The following is a 21553-nucleotide window of genomic DNA, read 5'->3' as shown; positions in this document are numbered from 1 at the left end:
TTCGTTTCCCTGGTATATTTTAACATTCTTTTCCTTTTCTATTACATAAGCTCTAATTTGCTGTTATATAAGTGGGAGTAATAACCTTTGGACTAAATGGAATGGGGGAAATATTTCTAGCCATCATCAATCCAGTGAACTGTAGAACAGTTCTTAATTGTGCAGCCTAATCTTCAAGGAATGTTTATGCTTCATAAGCTTTGCTGTCTGCTGTTTTCAATTGTGATAGAGCTTGTGTAACAGAGAATGTTGGTAATTATAGGGTACTATAGAAGCCTGTTGTACTTTGTTAATTAGATGTTTTGGGGGAATTTGCCTAAACATCAACGATGTTTAGTTTTATTTAGGATATATATTTTTCCCATTGGAGAAGACTTTCTTTTCTTGGAGCCTTATCTGGAGGATGGTGACTTTATGAAACTCTGTTTTGGGGAGTGCTATTTTTATGGTAGTTTTTTTTAGCATAGTTCATTGTAAAGTTGATTTAGATTTCTGGGTTTGGAGTGGATGAGGTATATAAGATATCTATTATATTAAGATAATTGATTCATCTTGTAAAGATTTCAAAGCAAGTTAAGATTCAGCTGGTAATATTGTCAGGATGAGTTATATTGTAGACTTGATTCCAAAGTGACCAAAACAACTTCATGAAACTACAGTTGCCTTAATCCTTCAAGAAGTCCCTTTTGAAAAATGTTTATGATAAAACTGAGGAATCCCATATTATAGATCTGGTGGTGTCTGCCTTCTTATCTCATCCTGGGATTGTCTTACTCATTATGCGTCAGCTACATTGGCCTTCTTTCAGACATCTAAGCTCCTTTCACTAGTTGTTCCCACTGTCTGGGATGTAAATTCCTTGTCATTCGGCTATCACCGTCAAGATCACGTTCTTACAACAGCCTTTTTCAGTTACCCAACCTAACAGTCAACTCTCAGCATTTTCATCACGTCTCCTTCCCTATTCTTTCTCGCTCTGTCGCCCAGGCTGGAGTGCAGTGGCGCGATCTCGGCTCACTGCAAGCTCCGCCTCCCGGGTTCACGCCATTCTGCCTCAGCCTCCCGAGTAGCTGGGACTACAGGCGCCGGCCACCGCGCGCGGCTAATTTTTTGTATTTTTAGTAGAAACAGGGTTTCACTGTGTTAGCCAGGATGGTCTCGATCTCCTGACCTCGTGATCCGCCCGCCTCGGCCTCCCAAAGTGCTGGCATTACAGGCGTGAGCCACCGCGCCCGGCTCTCCTTCCCTATTCTTACGTGATAGTTTGTTTTCCTTGGTTGCTTACTTATCTTTCTTCATTAGAACATCAAGTTCCATGGGAAGAGAGACTTGGGCTGTCTTCCATGCCTGACAGTAGTAGGTGCTTCATAAAAGTTTGCATATGCAAATATGGAAGTTTTCATCCTTTTTGCTATAAAGGATATCTAAGTTTATTATGTGGAAATTTTAAAAAGATACTTGCATTTTTACATTGAAGATTTTTTTCCAGATGATTAGAGAAATGGAAATAGCTTAACTAGTACAAAGAGCACTGGACAAGAAGTCAAAACAACAGGATTCTTTAATCATTCTGCAACTAATTACAGTTGCCTTATAGCAGACCAAATCCCTTAATCTCCTAGTGACTCCATTTCTGCGTGTATAAAATGAGAAACAGGGTTAACTTTCTGTATGATATAAGGAGGCAAGTGAGGGCAGCACTGTGCAGGGATTTTTGGACTCCATTAAAGAGCTTTGTATTTATCCTACAAGCAATGGAAAGCTACTGAAAGGATTTTAACTGAGGTGGGACAGGATATAGGGAAGTGGTGGTGGTATGATTAGGTTTCCATTTTAGAAAAATTACTGACTGCAGTGTGGAGAACACAAGGAAAGGGGCTAGAATGAATGAGAACAAACCATTTAGGAGATAAATGCAGCCATCCTGGTGAGGGATGGTACTAACTTGGAATAGGGTAATTTTGATGGACATGGAGATGAGCAGGTAGATTTCAGTAAGATGGGGAGGTAAAATCAGCAGGATTTCGTGATGGGGGGACCGAGGAAAGGAAGGTGTCAAGATTAATATCTAGATTTCTGTCTACACACAACCAGATGGATTCTGGTGTCTTTGCTGTGTTAATGAAACTTGGAATAGGATCAGAATTCAGGAGGAAGAGCATGTTTTTGGTTTGGGACATGTAGGTGCTTTTAAAACACTTAAGAAGAATCATGAAGAAGGTATATGGAGATATATATATATATACACACACCTGGAGCTTAGAGGAGCCTGGGTTGCAGATGTGTTTCTGAGTCATTTGCATGTAGCTTTTAATTGATACATACATCATGAATATAAAGTGCTTTGTAGACCATAAAAGGCCACACGTTGTGTTTGTCGTTTCCTAAATTTGTGATGGTATTTCAAACCTGGTAATTTTCTACTTACCTTTTAATAGATAGGTTAGTCATCTCTATAGAACTTTTCTGACTTTCCCTCTTTTGAACTATTTCTGTATTGCACACATAATTATTGTGGTGTTGTTATAGTATACTGTAATTGTTTTGTGCATGTTTATATATGTATCTGTCTGCCTTATTATACTTTGAGATCAGTTGAAGAAAGTGACTGGGTTTAATTCCTGTCACCTGCTTGAGGCCAGGTATCATGTCTATTTTCTTTCCCCGGTATATCTAGCACTGTAAATGGGGCTTGGCAGTATCAATTGATCATACATATTTGAATGTTGAGTGAATATTTATATCCTTTTGCACATAGATGTTTAGTAATTATTTTGCTGTCGTCATTTTTTTTTTTTTTTTTTAGTAGAGACAGGGTTTTGCCATGTTGGTCAGGCTGGTCTTGACCTCCTGACCTCAAGTGATCTGCCCGCCTTGGCCTCCCAAAGTGCTAGGATTACAGGTGTGAGCCACTGTGCCCAGTCTAATTTTTATTGAACAAATGAATTATCCAGTCTTCTGGCAGTTCTTTGGTACTTATTTTATAAACATTATGTAAAATACACATTCTTTTGCTGCTTCTCCTTATATTAGGGTTTAAAATTTTATTTTGGGGGTTTATGGATTCTATATTGTGCAAAGGAGGTCAGTGAACCCTTTGAAAATAAATATAAATTTTTCTGAATATGTGCTTTTGATATTATGATGTAACGAGAAAGATATATTTGATCCCTGCTTCTGGTTTCTGGCAAACAACTGCTAAAACCGTTGGAATCTCCAGAGAGATAAGAGTGCCTTTTGTATGCTAATGAGATGACTGGGAGCCCCTAGATACTTTCAGGATGGGGACTGGTCTTCCAGAAAGACCAAGCCATGATTAGAGGGTTGAAACTTTCAGCCCACTCCAACCTCAGGGGCAGGGAAAGGGGCTGATGGTTGAGTTGATCACCAGTGGCCAGTGATATAATCATTCATGCCTATGCAATGTAGCCTTCGTGAAAGCCCCAAAAGGACAGGGTTCAGAGAGCTTCCTGGTTGCTGAACATGTGGAGGCACCTGGAGGATGCTGAGCCAGGAGAGGGCAAGGAAGCCCTTCACCCCTTCCCACATTCTTTACCTTTTGCATCGCTTCGATCTGCAAGCTTGGTAACATCCTTTACAATAAATGAGTAAGCATAGGTAAAGTGTTTCCCTGAGTCCTGTGAGCTGCTCTAGCAAATTAATCATGGGTCATGGGAACCCTGATTTACAGTCAGTTGGTCAGAAGCACAGGTCACAAGCTGGGGCTTGCAGTTGGCATCTGAAGGGTGGGAGTGACAGTCTTATGGGACTGAGTCTGTAGGTCTGTGCGATCTGATGCGATCTCCAGGTAACTAGTGTCAGAAATGAGTTAAATTGTAGGAGACCCAGATGTTGTGTGCTGGAGAATTGCTCCGTAAGTGGGGAAGACCTCTCTGCATTTGGTCATGGAAGTATTTTGTGGTGAGTGTGAGAGTTGGGAAAAGTTTGGTTTTTCCTATCTCACAGAGTGCTTATATGCCATTATAAATAAAAAGAGGGTCCACTGCTTTCGTCAGATTTATTTTTTATTTATTTTTTGGAGACAGGGTCTTGCTCTAACAGACAGGCTGGAATATAGTGGCATGAACTTGGCTCACTGCAGCCCCGACTTCCCAGGACTAGGTGATTCTTCCACCTCAGCCTCCCAAATAGTTGGGACTACAGGTGTGTGCCACCATGCCTAATTTTTTTGTATTTTTTGTAGAGATAGGGTTTCGTCATGTTGCCCAGGCTGGTGTCAACTCCTGGGCTCAAGTGATCCCAAAGTGCTGGGATTATAGGCGAGAGCCACCACGCCCTGCCTCATTAGATTTTTAAAGGGATCCATGACACCAAAATTATTAAGATCTGTGAATTAGATACTTTTGTTTGGGATGACTCCTCTTGGCTTTAAGCAGTTTTCTATCAAAGTTTTGCTATCATCCTATATAAATTACCTTTAGGCTAAAACTAGTCACCTAATCATTTTAGCTATGATTTGTTGACTAGCCATTAAATAGTATAAGGTATTTCATATGGATTTGCATATACGTTAAAGTCTACTTACTTATTTGCATCTATAAATTTTTTAGGAGACTTTCCGTCTTAAATATTGAATAAATTAATATTCAGTATTGGACTCATAGGCTTAAATAAATCTTGTTTAGACTTTTTAACAGAAAAGGGTCTAGATGTAAAGTTTTTAATAATGGTTATTTCTGCATGGTGGAATTATGGGGTATCTCTGTTTTCATTTATAAACTTAAATGTATTCTAGGCTTTCTACACTAAACATACATTACTTTTCAAATTAAAATTTTATGTATCTGGAATAGTTACGAATTTCTAATTGATATTAATATGAGAGTCAATATCAAAACTTGTAAGTGATTTCTTTTATGTTGATTTAGAGTTTAAAGTTATCCAGTTAGATCTACCTAGTGAAATAACTGATTTGTGTTAAAATGTTTGTTCTCTAGAAACAACTATATTTTGTCTTTTACCATAGATACTTTGGCTTGCTGCTTTCTGAATGGGATGAATGTCTCTTTTTCAAACCAACATAATAACTGACTATAGAAATTTACTTGTTATAATATATGGTAAACCTTAATACCCCTCAAAAAATGTACTACTTCTTTTTAGAAGGCTTTCATTTGATATTATGGGGCTTGCCTTGTAAGTATATGACTGTGGACTCACCAAGATATGTTGATATGTTAATACTTCTTTTGAAGCAGAGAGGTATCTTTTGTTAAAGGATTAGAGTGGAAAGGGTGTGCTGCTTTTCCTGCCACATTAATGACTCAGCGAAAGGCATTGGTGATAACGATGTTTTGCAGTTTAAATATGTATACATCAGCCAGTTTATTAATGGCGAATGAAATATACAGAAGTTGAGAGAATAGTTTACTATAATGAACTCCCATGAACCTGTAACTCAGCTTTAACAGTTATTAACCTGTGGCCAATCTTGTTTTATCTATACCCACAAAACCCTGATTGATTTTAAACAATTAATATTTGTTAGTATTAATCATGCAATAGGCTGGGCACAGTGGCTCACACCTGTAATCCTAGGACTTTGGGAGGCCGAGGTGGGCAGATCACTTGAGGTCAGCAGTTCAAGACTAGCCTGGCCAACATGGCAAAATCCTGTCTCTACTAAAAATACAAAAAAAATGAGCCGGGTGTGGGTGGCGTGCATCTGTAATCCCAGCTACTCGGGAGGCTGAACCAGGAGAATAGCTTGAACCTGGGTGGTGGAGGTTGCAGGCTGCAGTGAGCCGATATTGTGCCATTGCAGTCCAGCCTGGGTGACAGAACAAACTCCGTCTCAAAAAAAAAAAAAAAAAAAAAAAAAAAAAAAAAAGATGGTATTGTGAGAGATTGCATTTATGTTTTTATTATTATTTTTAATTGTACTGAAAACATAAAAATTTACTGTCAACCATTTTAAATTCATGTGTTAAGTATGTTTACTTAACATACTTAACTGTTAAGTATGTTTACTTAACATACTTAACTGTTAAGTATGTTTACTTAACATACTTAACTGTTAAGTATGTTTACTTAACATACTTAACTGTTAAGTAAGTTTAAACTGATCTTTAAAACTTTATCTTGCAAAATTGAAACTCTATACCCATTAAACAATAGCTCCCCATCTCTGCCCCTGCCACAGCCCTGATATCCACCATTGTTTTCTGTTTCTGTAAATTGACTACTTTAGGTACCTCATGTAAGTAAATCATACAGTATTTGTCTTTTTTTGACTGGCTAATTTCATTTAGCATAATGTCTTCAAGGTTCATCTATGTTGTAGCATGTGACAGGATTTCCTTCCTTTTTAAGGCTAAATAGTATTCCATTGTGTGCATATGCCACATTTTGTTTATCCATTCAACCATCAATGGACATTTGGATTATTTCCACTTCTTGGCTATTATGAATAATGCTACTATGAATATGGATATGCAGATATCTCTAGGAGACCCTGCTTTCAACTCATTTGGATATATACCCAGAAGTAGGATGGCTGGATCATATGGTAGTTCTATTTATAATTTTTTGAGGAATCACCATATGTGTTCCATCGTAGTTGCACTATTTTACAATCCCCACAGTGCACAAGGTTCTAATTTCTACACATTCTTGCTAACACTTGTTCTTTTCTTATTCCTTATTTTGGGATGTTAGCATTCCTAATGAGTGTGAGGTTATATCTCACTGTGGTTTTGATTTGCTTTTTTTTAATGATTAGTGACATTGAACTTTTTTTTATGCTTATTGGCTATTTGTATATTATCTTTGTAGAAATCTCTATGCAAGTCCTTTGCCCATTTTAAAATCTTTGTTGTTGTTGTTGAGTCATAGTAATTTAAAAATGTAATTTATGTATTAGCCCCTTATTAGATATATGATTTGCAAATATTTCTGCGCATTCTGTAGGTTGCCTTTTTATTCTGTTGATTGTTTCTTTTGCTGCACAGAAGTTTGATATAGTTTCATTGATCTATTTTTGCTTTTGTAGCTGAGCTTTTGGTGTCACATCCAGGAAATCATTGCCAAATCCAATTTACGAAGTTTTCTCCTGTGTTTTCTTCTAGGAGTTTTATAGTTTGGGGTCTTATGGTTAGGTCTTCAATCAATTTTGAGTCATTTTTTGCATCTGATGTAAGATAAAGGTCCAACTTTATTCTTTTGCATGTGGCTATCCAGTTTTCCCAACACTGTTGAGGAGATTGTTCTTTCTCTATTGAGTGCTCTTGGCACCTTGTTGAAGATTATTTGACTATTACATGAGGGTTTATCTGTGAGCTGTTTACTTTATTCCATTGGTCCATATGTCTGTCTTTATGCCATTATGACACTGTTTTGATTACTATAGCTTCATAATATGCTTTGAATCAGGAAGTGTGAGGTCTCCACCTTTCTTCTTCCTTTTCAAGACTGCCTATTTGAGGTCCCTTGAGATTCCATATGAATGTTAGGATTTATTTTTCTGTTTCTGCAAAAATGCCATTGGGATTTTGAATAGGGATTGCACTGGTCTCTAGATTGCCTTGGGTGGTATTGACATCTTAATGGTATTCAGTTTTCCAAATTTGTGAACCTGGGATGTCTTTAGATTTGTCACTTCTTTAATTTCAAAAATGTTTTGTCATTTTTAGTATACAGATTTTTCACCTAATTGACTAGGCTTATTCCTAAGTATTTTATTATTTTTGAAGGTATTGTAAATGGAATTGTTTAATTTTGTCTTGGATTGTTCATTGTTATTATATAGAAATGCAACTGATTTTTGTGTACTCTTTCCCACACCTTTGCTGAATTTATTCTAACAGGTTTTTGTTTTGTGTGTATGAGTATGTTTGTATCTGTAATCTTTAGAGTTTTTGTTTTTTTTTTTTTCAAATAAGATCATTGTATTTGAGAACAGAGATGATTTCAACTTCTTCCTTTCTGGTTTGGATGTCTTTTATTTCTTTTTCCTGCCTAATTTCTCTGAGTAGGCCTTCCAATTCTATGCTAAATAGAAATGGCCAGAGCAGCATCTTTGTCTTCTGCCTGATCTTAGAGGAAAAGCTTTCAGTTTTCCGTAGTTGAGTATAATGTTAGCAGTGGGCTTTTCATATATGGTCTTTATTGTGTTGAGGCAGTTTCCTTCTAGTCCCAGTTTTTTGGGTAGTTTTACCATGAAAGGATGTTGAGTCTTGTCAAATGCTTTTTCTATATCAACTTATATGATCATTGTGATTTTTGTCCTTTATTCTATTAAGGTGGTATATTACAATGAATTTCATATATTGAAACGTCCTTGCATTCCAGGAATAAAGATTATATAGTTGATCATGGTGTATAATCTTTTAAATGTGCTATTAGATTAGGTTTGCCCTCTGCTTGTTTTGATTATTTTTGAAGCAAATACCAGGCATCTTATCAGTTGATTCATTTGATCTAAAAATATTTCAGTATGTATTTTTAAAACATGGGGATTTTCAGAAGTAATTATAAGATTATCATGTCAGAAATCTCAGTTTACTATAATTCTTTAATGCCATCCAATATCCAGTCAGTAGTCATATTTTCTCAATTGTTTTATTTTTATAAATACAGTTTGTTTAATCAGGGTACTTAAGTTCTGTGACTTATGATTGCTTGATAGGTTTCTGAAGTCACTTTTAATTTATAGGTTAAATTCTGTCTTTTTAATCTTGCCGTATTTTGTTTAAGAAACCATGGTTTACTCGATGGTAGATCTTTCTGATTGCATCCTGTGATGCAATCTTTGTGATATAGTTTATTATATTTCTCTGTCCCCTGTATTTCTTGTAAATCGTTACTTCTAGAGGTTTGGTTGGATTTTTATTTTTTTATTTTATTTTATTTTTTTGAGACGGAGTTTCGCTCTTGTTGCCCAAGTTGGGGTGCAATGCCGTGATCTCGGCTCACTGCAACCTCCGCCTCCCGGGTTCAAGCGATTCTCCTTCCTCAGCCTCTGGAGTAGCTGGGATTACAGGCATGCACCACCATGCCTGGCTAATTTTGTATTTTTAGTAGAGACGGGGTTTCTCTACTAAACCCCATTGGTCAGGCTGGTCTCGAACTCCTGACCTCAGGTGATCCGCCTGCCTCGGCCTCTCAAAGTTCTGGGATTATAGACGTGAGCCACCGCACCCGGCCACTTCTTTGTTAATTTTTTAAAGAGTGTTTTTCTGATTAGTAATATTAAAGCAAACTAAATATGCCTTGAGAAGGACTCTGTACTTCTATATTTGAGTCCTTGCGGATGAACCATAACCTAACTTAATAGGTAGGCAAGATTGAAAACCTAATTTAGGAGTATGTGCCCGTAACAATAGCTGAGTCTTGGCTAATCCCAGCAGTCACATACTTCAACCACTCATACACTGCTGAGTGTTCAAACTGTATTCAAATACGACAAATGCCATCCTGTAACTAATCCAGCTATTTCTGTACCTCCCTTCTGATTTCTACACATCACTTCTCCTTTTAATCTATAAATTTGTTCTGACCACAAGGCATCCCTGGGGTCTTTCTGAATCTGCTGTGATTCTGTGGGCTGCCTGATTTCTGAATTGTTCATTGCTCAATTAAACAACTTTAAATTTAATTCAGCTGAAGTTTTTCTTTTAAGAGTAACTCTGACCCAGGAGCAGGAGCACCTGTGACTCTCGCCAGTGCCTACCATTTTTGGGCATAAACATCTACCATGCATGGTGCTGAGATCATTCATATCTATTAGCTATTTGATTTTACACATACAGGTTCTCTATTGTTATCCTTGCTTTGTAGTTGAGGGCACTGGTGCCTAGAAAGTATAAATAAATTATCCCACTAGTATACAGCAGGTAGACTTTTGAGTCAGGCAAAATTCTGAAGAACATGTGTTTTAACTAAAGTGCTTTTTGAAGAGTCCAGTGGATTTGTAGACTGGTAAAGAAAGACTTGCGGTGTGGGATATGCAGGAGTATGTGTGAAGAAGGATCTTTTATTGACCATGAGCAGTAGGATCTGTTTGCTCAGTTGCAATCAACTGAACCACTCATGGGCTAACTGCCCTCATCTCAGGTCAATAGATACTTGTTGTCTGAATGTGGATAGTTTACTGGGAAACAATGTTGCTGGTAAATGTGTGTTACAGATTTAGCCTATTTAACAATTTAGTCCAAGAGGAAAGAGGATTCATGAAGCAGATGTGGATTCTGGTCCTTAAGATGGGTGAGAATCTAGTGACTGACTACCAAGTTACTTATTGAAAAATTAGTTTTATAGTTTCAAACCAGACCCAGAAGAAACCTTAGATATAGTCAAATTAGAGGGGAGCTGAGGAGACAGTAAGCTAATAAACAGATAAACATCTGATGTAATGGCAGATACTGATGAGCTCCCTGCAGAAAAGTAAAACAGGGCGCAAGGATAAAGAGTGGTGGGGTAGAGTGGGCCCGTTTAGATGCAGAGGTCTGAGAAGCCCTCTCTGAGGAAGTGACATTGGAGAAGAACCTGAAAGTAGGGGAGGGAAGAACCTTATAGGTACAGGGGACAGCAAAGGTGGGAATTTGCCTAGGGCTCTTGGGAAATAGCTATGAAGGAAGGTGTGAGAGCAGGCACAGAAGTTTAAGCCACAGAGGCTGGGGAGGTGGCAGGCAGCTCAGGACATCCATAATACTAGGACACACAATCCTATCTCCTGAGCATGGGCAGCTACTTATATGGCTTTAGTTATTTGTTACTGTTTTCCCTCTTGCTTTGCCTTTGCTGTCCTATTTCTAGAAATAATGTGCTTGCTTTGTTACCCAAAGGACAAGGTCTGAGTTCTATCACAGATTTCCTCAGAAGAACGCTGACATAGACTGGGTGGAGTCTCTGGGTTTAGCCAAATGAATCCATTGTGATATCTCGTGGTTTGGGGGAAAAAACAATCATTGTTTCAAAAATAAGATATGGTATATGACCCTTATATATTTTATAATTAGAATATGGGCCTAATGTTGTAAAGTTAGTAGGAAACAGATTTCTTGTGGAAGTACATAGCAGAATTTTTAACTGGCAGCATGATCTATAATATAGCAGCTACCTCCTTCCTGTAAACACTTGTGTTGGAATGTTTTGCATTCCCATGAAACAATTTTCACAAATGTGTCTTTTTAGAGGAAGTGTAAATTATTCTCATGCTATTGTGGTAATGAGAACATGGTTAAAAAACAACAACAACAACAACCACAAAAAACCCACCCTGAATTTGCACCGGTCTTGGTAATGTAAGAAATGTTGATACAAGTATGCTATCGTAGAGAATGCAGAGAAGTTATCTGCTTTGTCCCCAAATGGAGATTTTTTAAATAGTCTAGCTCGTTGTCTAATGTGTATTTGCCTCATTTAGTGTTTAACCAGTTTTTTTTTTAATCCAGTGAATCCAGGTAATTTGACTTTTCACTAATAAAATATTTACTTGTCATATTAGGCAGGGTGCTAAGCTTGGAAACTAAAAGTACTGAGTTAAATTTAAAATTTGTTGAAAAGTATTCATCACGATGTATTCTATTTAATGTTTTGGCAGTGCCTCTGGCTCTTCTCATTTAGCATGCTAGGAGACAGACTGGCAGCAGTTGTAAGCTGAAACCTGGTTGTATGCAGAGAGACTGATAGGGTTACAAAATAAAATGGAGAAAATTTGAAAGTGTTACTGTGTGTGTGTTTCCTTAAATTAAAATGTGACACGTTTGCTTAAAATAGAATTTTATATTCTGTTTTCAGGGCTATTATAACTTCATGTTAGATGATCCTAAGACTGAAACTGGTTTTAAATATTGTTCTGTGGAATAACCAAATTTGTCTCTTAAAATGTTGTCATTATGTCACACAATTTGTTTTTATATAATAAGCATGTTTTACAATATGTTTGAGTCATTTTCCCCAGTAGACCTGAAATTTATTACTCAGAGGAAAAGCATGCATTTTCAATATATTCTTAGCTGCTCCTTTCTATCATTCAGCTGTCAAGTCCTATGGAATCTAAAATAGAGTTCAACCAATGGGAGACAGGCTCCACGCTGTTTACCGGACAATTCGGATGTGGACAGTTTTATCATGCACTGCAGCGTCTGTGTTGCAGTGTTGAGGCAGCAGGATGCAGAGTGCTGTTCAAGTTTTCCAGTGGGGTCCCTCAAAGGGACAACTTTGAAAGATAGCTAGCTTCTAAAGAATAAGAAATAGGTAGAGTTACTGTACCTGACTTGGGGCTGCTCTTAATCAAGTTCTGCATTGCAAGGAAGATAATATTCGAGCGTTATGAAGGCGGAGAAGGATCCTGAAGACGAAGAAAATATCGTTAGAGATCCAAGCTAAGTGTAGCACAGCATGTGAGGGACTGAGTCACTTGTCAGGAGTTTGTCTGAGAGTTTGCTTTGTGAGCTTACAGAGATTTGTAACTTAATGCAAAGTAGTTTGCCATTAGCAACAAGAAACTAAATCCTGTCTATGATGAACTGTTGGTTTTCTTGTGCTCCTAAGAACAGAGTAGGTATCCCAGTAGTCTAGTGTAACAAAAGATTCTTGGTTAGACTTTCTGAAATTGTTCTTTTAAAATGCACTACTGTTTTATTAATTTGGTTTGCTTTATTATTTTCTTCTTGATTTAGTTGATTAGCAGATTGGGGTTAGTAATAGGAAACAAAAGTTCTTTCTTTCTCTGGGTTTAAAAAGCACATGATAAAATCTTAATAATTGTACAGTGTTACTGTTAACTGACAGTGAATCAGAGCTGAAAATGGTACTTGGTGTAGAACTGAAAATCATATGATAATGTGAGACTTTAATCACATTTAATTATCTTTAAAGAAAGCCTTATTTTTGGATTTTTACAACTTTGTGGTGATTTAAATGGCTCTTTTTTCCACCAGCAAGTTTACCTGGAAATAAACTGGAGATTGTTTTAATTGTAAGGATAGACTAATCAAATCTAGAACAAGCATTTGTGTGTTAAACGTGATTTAATCCTTTAGGCATTTGAAAACACAATGTCTTGTAAGCTTATGTCCACGACCACTCCCCAAGTCAGTAAACTGTTTTGTTTTTGTTTTAAAGCTTAAGAAAGGTGATGCGTAAAATGTAGCTTAGACTTGGAGCCCATAGGTAGGGTTATTCTGTACTCATAGTTGGCAGTTTAAACTTTTGAAGTTAGGAGGAAGTGGGTTCATCACTAAATTTAAGTAATTTAGAGACAATTCTAAAATCTGTGTAGGTACTTGAACCAGGTTCCATTAAAATATTAAATTTCAGAAGTGAGTTAAAATTTTAATGTATTTGTCTTTTTTTCATATTCAGTTTTCATATTCATTTTCTACATCAAGTATTTAATTTTACATTACTTGTTTAACAAGAAAATTAGTGATGGTGTTTTTTTTTTTACTTTTCTTTTTTGGTTTATAAGGAATAGTAGATATAAAATTATATTGATCAAACATTTAGAGGATATACAGGTGATTCAGTTTTTTTCTCAGATTTGTTAGGGTATTTGTGGCCATAGGATTCGTTTTGTAAGTTAAGTGAAAAATATCCAGATCTTTTTTTGTTCTAGAAATAATACTGGATTTAGCACAGAATTTACTAGTAAATTGGTATAATATTTTAAAAGCCTAAAATCTCCCCTGTTTAAGTAACATGTATTTTAGTTCTATGTTCTGACATTTATGCTTATTGAGAAAAGATCTAGGTTATTGGCTTCAGAATACCTTGAATGTATTTTCTCTAAAGTTAGAGATAACCTTGATACGATTAAAATGTATGTTATATGAGACATCCTTCTTAAAACCCCCACCTTTAATCTAAATACACATACACAGAATTTTTATTAAAATTAAAAATCTATTTTTTATAAAAACAATACATGTGGAATGTAAAAAGGGAGAAAATGAAAGTAACCTGTAATCTTAATTTTTTAGATGTTAAGCAATTAATACTTTAGAGTCTGTCATTTTTAGTTTTTTCTGTGTAAAAGTTTTATTTTATTCTAATATATAAACATAATGAATTGCTTTCTCTATAGAATGTGTGTGTGTATATATATATATAATTTGCCTCCATAAATATATTTCCAACAGTACTTTTTAAATAAACGTCTGTGTTGGGGGGCGGGTAGTTTCTTAAAATGTATGTAGAATTCCACTGCATCTAAGAGTCCTAGGAGCTATGTAACCAGAGCCAAATCTGAAAGTGTGATTTGAAATCTGAAAGGGTATGGGAAAAGCACACTGATTTTGGAACTATAGAAGTCATGGTTGGGCTTGAACATTTAAGACATTTACTGTCTCTGGGGCCTTGGCTTTTCTTATCTGCTAAATGAAGATGATAATTTTAGTTTACTAGGGTTGATTGGGACTTTAGTGCCTGGTACAAGGTAGGTGTTCAGTAGTTATTGATTTCCTTTTTTGCCTCAAAGGCAAAGAGAACTGGGCAGAGAACAAAAGAAACATGCTTTCCCTCAAAAGTATAATTTTAAATGTTTCTTGTACATCATGTGTTTTGGGAAGATTTTATAACTCTGCTCTCCTAATGAAGTTAGCACAGAAGGGAGAAGGAAATTTAGAATGCAACTGGAAAATAAGTGATGTATTATGCAGTACTGCTTTCCTTTCTCTTTTTTCTTTCTTTAGAAAATCTTAACTAATGTAGTATGCCATATTTACTTTTTTTTTTTTCCTTTTTGTAGCATGCAGCAGATTGGAATAAATATGATGACCGATTGATGAAAGCAGCAGAAAGGGGGGATGTAGAAAAAGTGTCCTCAATCCTTGCTAAAAAGGGGGTCAATCCAGGCAAACTAGATGTGGAAGGCAGATCTGTGTAAGTATTATTGATGATAAAAGCATGCCTGAAGGGAATTTGGATAGTCTTGGGATACAAATGAAACTTGTGAATTGTAGTTATCAACTTACTTATTAAGAAATTCTGCCAAAACCTGCACTATAAAATCTTTCAAACAAACTAATAATTGTTCTCAATTTAAAAGATTTCCAGTCTAGAGAGAGAACACTAGAATACTATCCAGTGGTCTAGAATTGTTTAGGCCCGGTGGCAAACCACAGCCTGTGGTTATTTGGTGCATTTTCATTATAAGCCTTTGTATATTCCTTATCATATTTGCTCTTTGAAGCAGCCTGATAAAAGAAGTGGGAAAAAGTTTATGGAGGTTAAATACTTTGGTCTTATTTCAGGTAAAGTCACAGAGCTGAAATGTGAACCCAAGCTTTGTGTCTTCAAAGAGTTCTGTAAATTACCCTGTCTTTTCTCCCAACCCCCAATCCATTTTTATACTTGGGTAATTCACTTAAATGAGAATGCTTAGAGCAGAAAGGACGCAGAATAACTACTGTGGCTTAGGGAGATACAGGTAATAATCCCACCCTTTTGTTTTTTTGTTACTGAGGAGAACTGCTGGCTTGTATATATGCTTATGAACGATGTGTCTGTCTTCTCCCCTTCCTCGTCTCAAATCTTCATTATTTTCCTTCTTGTTGTGGGTGGGGAGCAGTTGGGTTAAAGGGTAGATCTAGTGTCTGTTATGACCCTCTATACTTATAGCATTTAAAACTTTATCTGGGAACCCTTTCAAAGTTAGAGGTGAAAAGTCTCATTTCCTAAAATTCTTCTCAGTCTTTACTTGCATGAATTTATTCAGCATGTTATAACTGGAAACCAGATACTAAATATAGAAATGAATATTAGGAAGTGAATAGTTAATGTGTGATGTGGGTCACTGCCTTGGAATGCTTATATATTAAATATAGTAAAGATAACAAAGCAGGACTATAAATTAAGTAGTTTTTAAGAGCAATAAAGTTGGAAAAGTTTCAAGTTCATAATGTCTCACTTTTATCAAGTAGCAGTTTGATAGCTGTGGAAACACTGGTTATTTTGAATCTTGCCCCATTACTGAATTTTAAGCTATTTATAGGGCTCACAGTATAAATTGTGAAAATTTAATATCCAAAAGTGATATTACTCTTCATGTTTCTTTTTTCTCAAATGCTAAGATGTTAAAAGATGAAGTGAATCTTTTTTGGGATGAAACTTTTCAGTGAAACCTACATCAGTGAAATCAGTTCTGCCCATTCATACTTTGAATGTTTTGAGTGAATGGTGGCTTGAGTTTTTGTTTGGAGTTCTTGATATAAGGTTCAATTTTGAGTGACATTAAATAGTCAGCTATAATGGTGTAATTTGATGAACTGTGAACTTTAGTTTTTGAAATATTTGAGGACTGTTAGTCTTGAAGTTTTCATCGTAGAGAGTAGAATTTTTTTTTATTTTTTTATTTTTTTGAGATGGAGTTTCACTCTTGTTGCCCAGGCTGGTGTGCAATGGCGCAATCCCGGCTCACTGCAACCTCTGCCTCCCGGGTTCAAGTGATTCTCCTGCCTCAGCCTCCTGAGTAGCTGGGATTACAGGAATGCACCACCACCCCTGGCTAATTTTGTATTTTTAGCAGAAACGGGGTTTCTTCATGTTGGTCAGGCTGGTCTTGGACTCCTGACCTCAGGTGATCTGCCCACCTCTGCCTCCCAAAGTACTGGGATTATAGGCGTGAGCCACTGCGCCCGGCCAAGAGTAGAATTCTTTCTAGGATTCATAGAATAAAGTATTTCCCTTTTTTTACTCACACACAAACTGTATTCTTAATTAAAGCATGTTGTATTTAGTCAAGCGTGGGACATGTTACAAATATATTTTCTGTATTTACAATTACAAAAACAATTTGTTTCAAATGATTGTTTTTAATTTTGAAATTTATTTCTAAATTTAAGACAAAAGAACATGTGCTTCTTGAGCTCAATTTGGTTTCAAAAATAAAATATTTGAAGCCTAGCCATAGTTACCACAAGGATCTGTTTTCTTTTGTTTGCCTCTCTCCTAAGGTACAGCCCTTCTAGGGCCCAATCCAAGATGGGGAAGGTTCACCAAGGATTCCATTGCTACTTGGAGAACAGTGGACTCCAGTTTGTGTCTCCCCATTTCCTCAAGGCTGTCAAAGTGCCGTTCAGTCTCCTGTTTCTCTGGAATCAGCAAATGTTCCCAGGGAAAAAGTGGCCTGAAATACTGAGCTCACTTCTCTGGGCCTTCTTCCTACCTTGCATCCTGGCCTAGTAACTTTTTACTATTTTGTTAGCTCACTGACACCTTTAAGCATATGTCTCATATTTTTTACAGCTTTTCTAGTTGTCCTCAGTAGTAACATTTGTCCAAGTTACATATATCTCCTGTTATAGAAGTCCATGTCTTGTTTTTAAAACAAGACATGTTATAGAAGTCCATGTCTTGTTTTTAAACATAGAGTTGATTTTTAAATTGCAAAATGGTATTTTTTATAAAGCAATTTTTCAAATTTCCTATACAATTATTTGCATGTTTCAATGATTGATATATCTTCTTTCCAAAGCACATCTATTTATAGCACATCAGCATTACTAATGCATTGTAGATTTGTTGTGATTTCTGCCCTTTTGTACATCATCATTATAATGTTGATCTCTTTTGAAGAAAGAGGTCTTCCACATTTTGTGAGCTAAGAAATGAAAACAAGCAAACAACTAAACAATGATATCTCTAAGATTGTTGGGAGACTACCTTTGCTAAAGGAAATTAGCATTCTTCAAAAGGTTCTAATGGTGCATTGCATAGTATAATTCCCAGTTTCATTGTGGCAGAGAGATTATAAGGCAGAGATACTCAGCCTTATAGTGATTTAATTTAGTAGAAGGAGAACTTACCTGACTCTTAAGAATCCTATATTCCTTTTACCAGAAACAGCTTTCTAATTCGGATTGTACACAAACCTGCTTTACTTGGTAGTGCTTTGTCTATAGTTTGCATTTATATCCATTGTAATATTAATAGCGTCGCAAGACTGAGTCTTGTAATATTTGGAAACGAATTTGTAAGCTATCTTCAGATTTTGTCTCCAAGCATGCAGTTATTCAAATATTTGAGGGTTTGTCATTTGACTGGCACTGTTAGTGGTTTGGGGGATGTAATAGGAAGCAAAACTAGACAAAAATCCCTGCTTTCATTGAGTTTATAGTTGAGTGGGAAGAGATTGATAGACTATAAAGAAAGTAATGAATTTATTCTGTTACAAATTATTAAATCCTATATAGAATAATAAAGGCAGGGATTGGGGGAACTAGGAGTACTAAGGTTTTGATGAATGGGGAAATGTAAAAAATTTTAATGGTGTGGTCAGGGAAGACCTCTGCTGAGAGTGGGCTACAAGAGTGTATCTGTATCCTGGCACTTGCTGAGCACTTTCACATTTTTTGTTTCCTGGCATCTCTAGAATGGTTATTACACTTACTTAAGGCCTCAGTTCTATTTCTACTTGAGTTCAACATCCTTTGCCAACAACTATTGTATTTACCAGTTTGGATTCATAGAGTAATATTCAATGTCAGTGGCAGTTCTTTTTGTTAAACTCAGCATAATTCATAGATTTACAGGATGTCAGTTCTCATTGCACACAAAATATTTCTATAATGTTTGTTGATTAATAAAATATTAGATGACCAAATAAATAATGAAATATTGTTAACTAGCATTTTGAATACTTGATGGCTTAAAGTTAGTTTTTTAACTTTAACTTACCTTAGTAGGAAACTTATTCAGTTATTCCTGTTCATGTGAAACTTCAGCCAATCATACAAGCCCAGGCCTTTGAACAAAAGGAAGAATTAGTTGGTAGTTGGTAATTAGTAATGTTTTGCAAGAAAGCGCTGATTCTTTTGTGATTTTAAGGGTAGTTTAGCTTGTTGTTTTGAAGGCTTTTCTAAGTCAGGTTTAGTTTGATAATTCTAAAGAGAAGAGGTAAGTGTTTGGATCTGTCTTTGGCCTCAGCATTCTGCTAAACTAAATAAAATAATGAAACTATTTGAAACTAAATAAAATAATCTGATAGAAAATTTTCAGTGCATTTATTAAGATCCAAGCAGCAATGCTTTTGCTATAAACTTTAGAGTTAATGATATTATAGTATGAACTTTCTCTTATTAAGGCTTTTGCACGTTAGTATGTTTCATTGGCTCTAAGCAGGTATTTCTAGGAAGTATTGACCCCTTATGTAAATGAGATAGGTTTCTTTTTTTAATTTTAATTAAATATATAGGTGTTCTAATGTAGCCTTTAAAACATGTGTGTGTGTTTGTGTGCGTGTGTGTGTGTTGAATAAAGGGTGACATTAATGTAACATTTAAGGTGACCTTTGGTCGTTTCCTTAGCACAACAAATTTTTTTTTTTTTGTTTAGCTTCCACGTTGTGGCCTCAAAGGGGAATCTTGAGTGTTTGAATGCCATCCTTATACATGGAGTTGATATTACAACCAGCGACACTGCAGGTATGTTTGCCTCCATAGTTAATTATAAAACATAAAGCGAAAACAAACATTGTCCACTGCTAACGTTTTTATTCAGACCTAAATGTGATATAAAGAGAGATGTCCTCAATTTTCTGTTTTTAAATAGTTGAGAAAGAGTTTACTTCTGAGGTATTGTGGGAGAGGTCAAGTATAGGGAGTTTGGGAGAAGGGATTCCTTTACTGACGAGCAGTTGGAGACCTGAATTCTAGTGCAGGTCCTAGTAGTGTTACAGAATCCTAGAATCTCAGATTTTGAAGAACCATTAGGGACCATTTGGCTTTTGGTTGGATGTTTCTTGTGATGGAGAACTAACTGCCACATAACAACATTATCATCAAAGACAACAATAATAACAAGAATAGCTGACATGTATATAACATTTAATAGCTATTCTTCTAAGCACTTTACCCATTCATTTTATTCTTATTCATTTTATTCTCTCAGAACTCAGAGAAGTTCTGAGGCCCTGAGCTGTTAAGTAACTTGGCCCAAGGCCCTTCAGTAGCTAAGTCGCAGTCAGAATCTGTATTCTTAACCATTATGCCTCATAAGGAACCCATTCTGTGCCTAGCTATATTTATAAAAAATCATTTTTTATAGAGAATCGAAATATATTTCTCACTCAGTTTTCTGCTTACACTTATTTCTACCTTTGTCTGTCCTTTAAAATCTTACAACAAAGGTTTGTACATCAAAGAAGTTTGTACATCAAAGGTAGACCTTTAAGTATTTGAATGTAACTATCTCTTTTGTTCCATGAGAATGCTAGTTTTCTATCTATCAGGATAAACATTCTCACTTCTCTGGGACTGTTGACAGCTTAGTTCTTTGCAGTTCTACTTTGTTTTTCTATTAAATACAGGAGTTGACCCAGAACTGAAAGGCTTTTGTTTGTTAGTTTTTACAATTTTTTATCCTGTGATTCCATGTATGAGCAAATAAATACATTACTGTTACCCAGCATTGTGTTTAGAAATGGAAGGGAGGGAGAGGGAGACAGATCACAATTGAATTAGTGAGGTAAATCTTTACTTAAGAATACATCAGATTCTAAGAAGACCAAATTCAATTTATCTGCTACCTTTGAGTGAACAAAGAAATGTGTTTATTGCTTATATATGCTTTCCATTGATGTAGAAGAATATTTATTTTTAGAAATTTTGGACTAACCATACCTCTTCAGAGCTCTTAAGACTTTATTTATTGTGTGGATTCCAATTCAAACAAGTATCTTTCTTGTTTTTGTCTGTATTCTTTCTGCTCTGGACATTTTGCCTAGTGGCTAATCTAGTGACTTCTGCCTGCTTTCTTTCGTTGCAGATCAAGCTCAAATGCTTCCCCCAGCTCAGCAATTATTTCATATATTGCACCCCAACATACCGTGTTTAACTCTTCTGTCTTTTGTTTTTGCTGCTATTTATATTTTCATTTGATATGTTTTATTATGTTTGTCCCTAGAGTTGTCCTTTATTGAATACAAGGGTCTTTTCTCAATTGCTATAATGTCTGTTACAATCCAGATGTAGATATCTGAACAATGTGAATACACATCTTTACGTGTATTATCTTAAGTGCTGTTTAATATAAAAGTGTATTTAAAATGACCAGATTTCAAATTAGTGCAGTTTTGAGATACTTGTTACTTAGGTCTTACCAGGTATGCACCTGTGTTGTAATTTATGTTGGTGTGCTTTAGATCTGGTGTTTCCTTGATTTTTTACTGCCGTATCTCAAGTGGCTAGATTTGATATCTCCTTATCCCTGACCTGACATTTTTATGTGACCAAGTTTCTGTAGCATTTTGTTGAACACCAGGTACTGTTGCCACTGTGCCTAACCCTACCATCTCCACTCCATGCTGTCTCTTACTTTATATGTAAATGACAGTTATTTTAGTCACTTTTCACAATGTGAAATGTTTCTAGGACACTTGTCCATGAACAGGAGCAAATTGAAATTTGAAATGATCACATCTGATTGACTTGTAATTAGAGGATGTTTGGGTGTGGTTGAATATATTGTATCTGTACTTATTGAAAAACCTGAAAGACCTGGACTCACTATGTTTTGTTCTGCAACCTGGTTAGTCAGCTACATGGAAGTGACCAGAGAGTTGAAAGCCAATTTATTTATCCCTCCAAGA

At 36.0% G+C, this 21553-nt stretch overlaps 1 protein-coding gene across 3 annotated transcripts in view; it reads left to right on the top strand.

Moving 5' to 3' along the window:
• UACA (uveal autoantigen with coiled-coil domains and ankyrin repeats) overlaps positions 1 to 21553 on the top strand; it is a 99039-nt gene that overhangs the window by 42267 nt on the left and 35219 nt on the right. For 2 of the 3 annotated variants that reach the window (XM_063652710.1, XM_054451170.2), the window contains exons 2-3: positions 14714 to 14847; positions 19300 to 19388. In XM_063652710.1, coding sequence (XP_063508780.1) covers positions 14750 to 14847; positions 19300 to 19388 — 187 coding nt within the window. In that variant the 5' untranslated portion in view covers positions 14714 to 14749. Of the gene's footprint in view, positions 1 to 12090; positions 12523 to 14713; positions 14848 to 19299; positions 19389 to 21553 lie in introns of those variants that run through there. The other variant, XM_054451171.2, reaches the window with a different exon arrangement.

Source organism: Pongo pygmaeus, chromosome 16, assembly GCF_028885625.2.
Source record: "Pongo pygmaeus isolate AG05252 chromosome 16, NHGRI_mPonPyg2-v2.0_pri, whole genome shotgun sequence".
Taxonomy (NCBI): Eukaryota; Metazoa; Chordata; class Mammalia; order Primates; family Hominidae; genus Pongo; species Pongo pygmaeus.
Note: the sequence above shows the minus strand (reverse complement) of the source record. Positions and strands in the feature narration are given on the sequence as shown.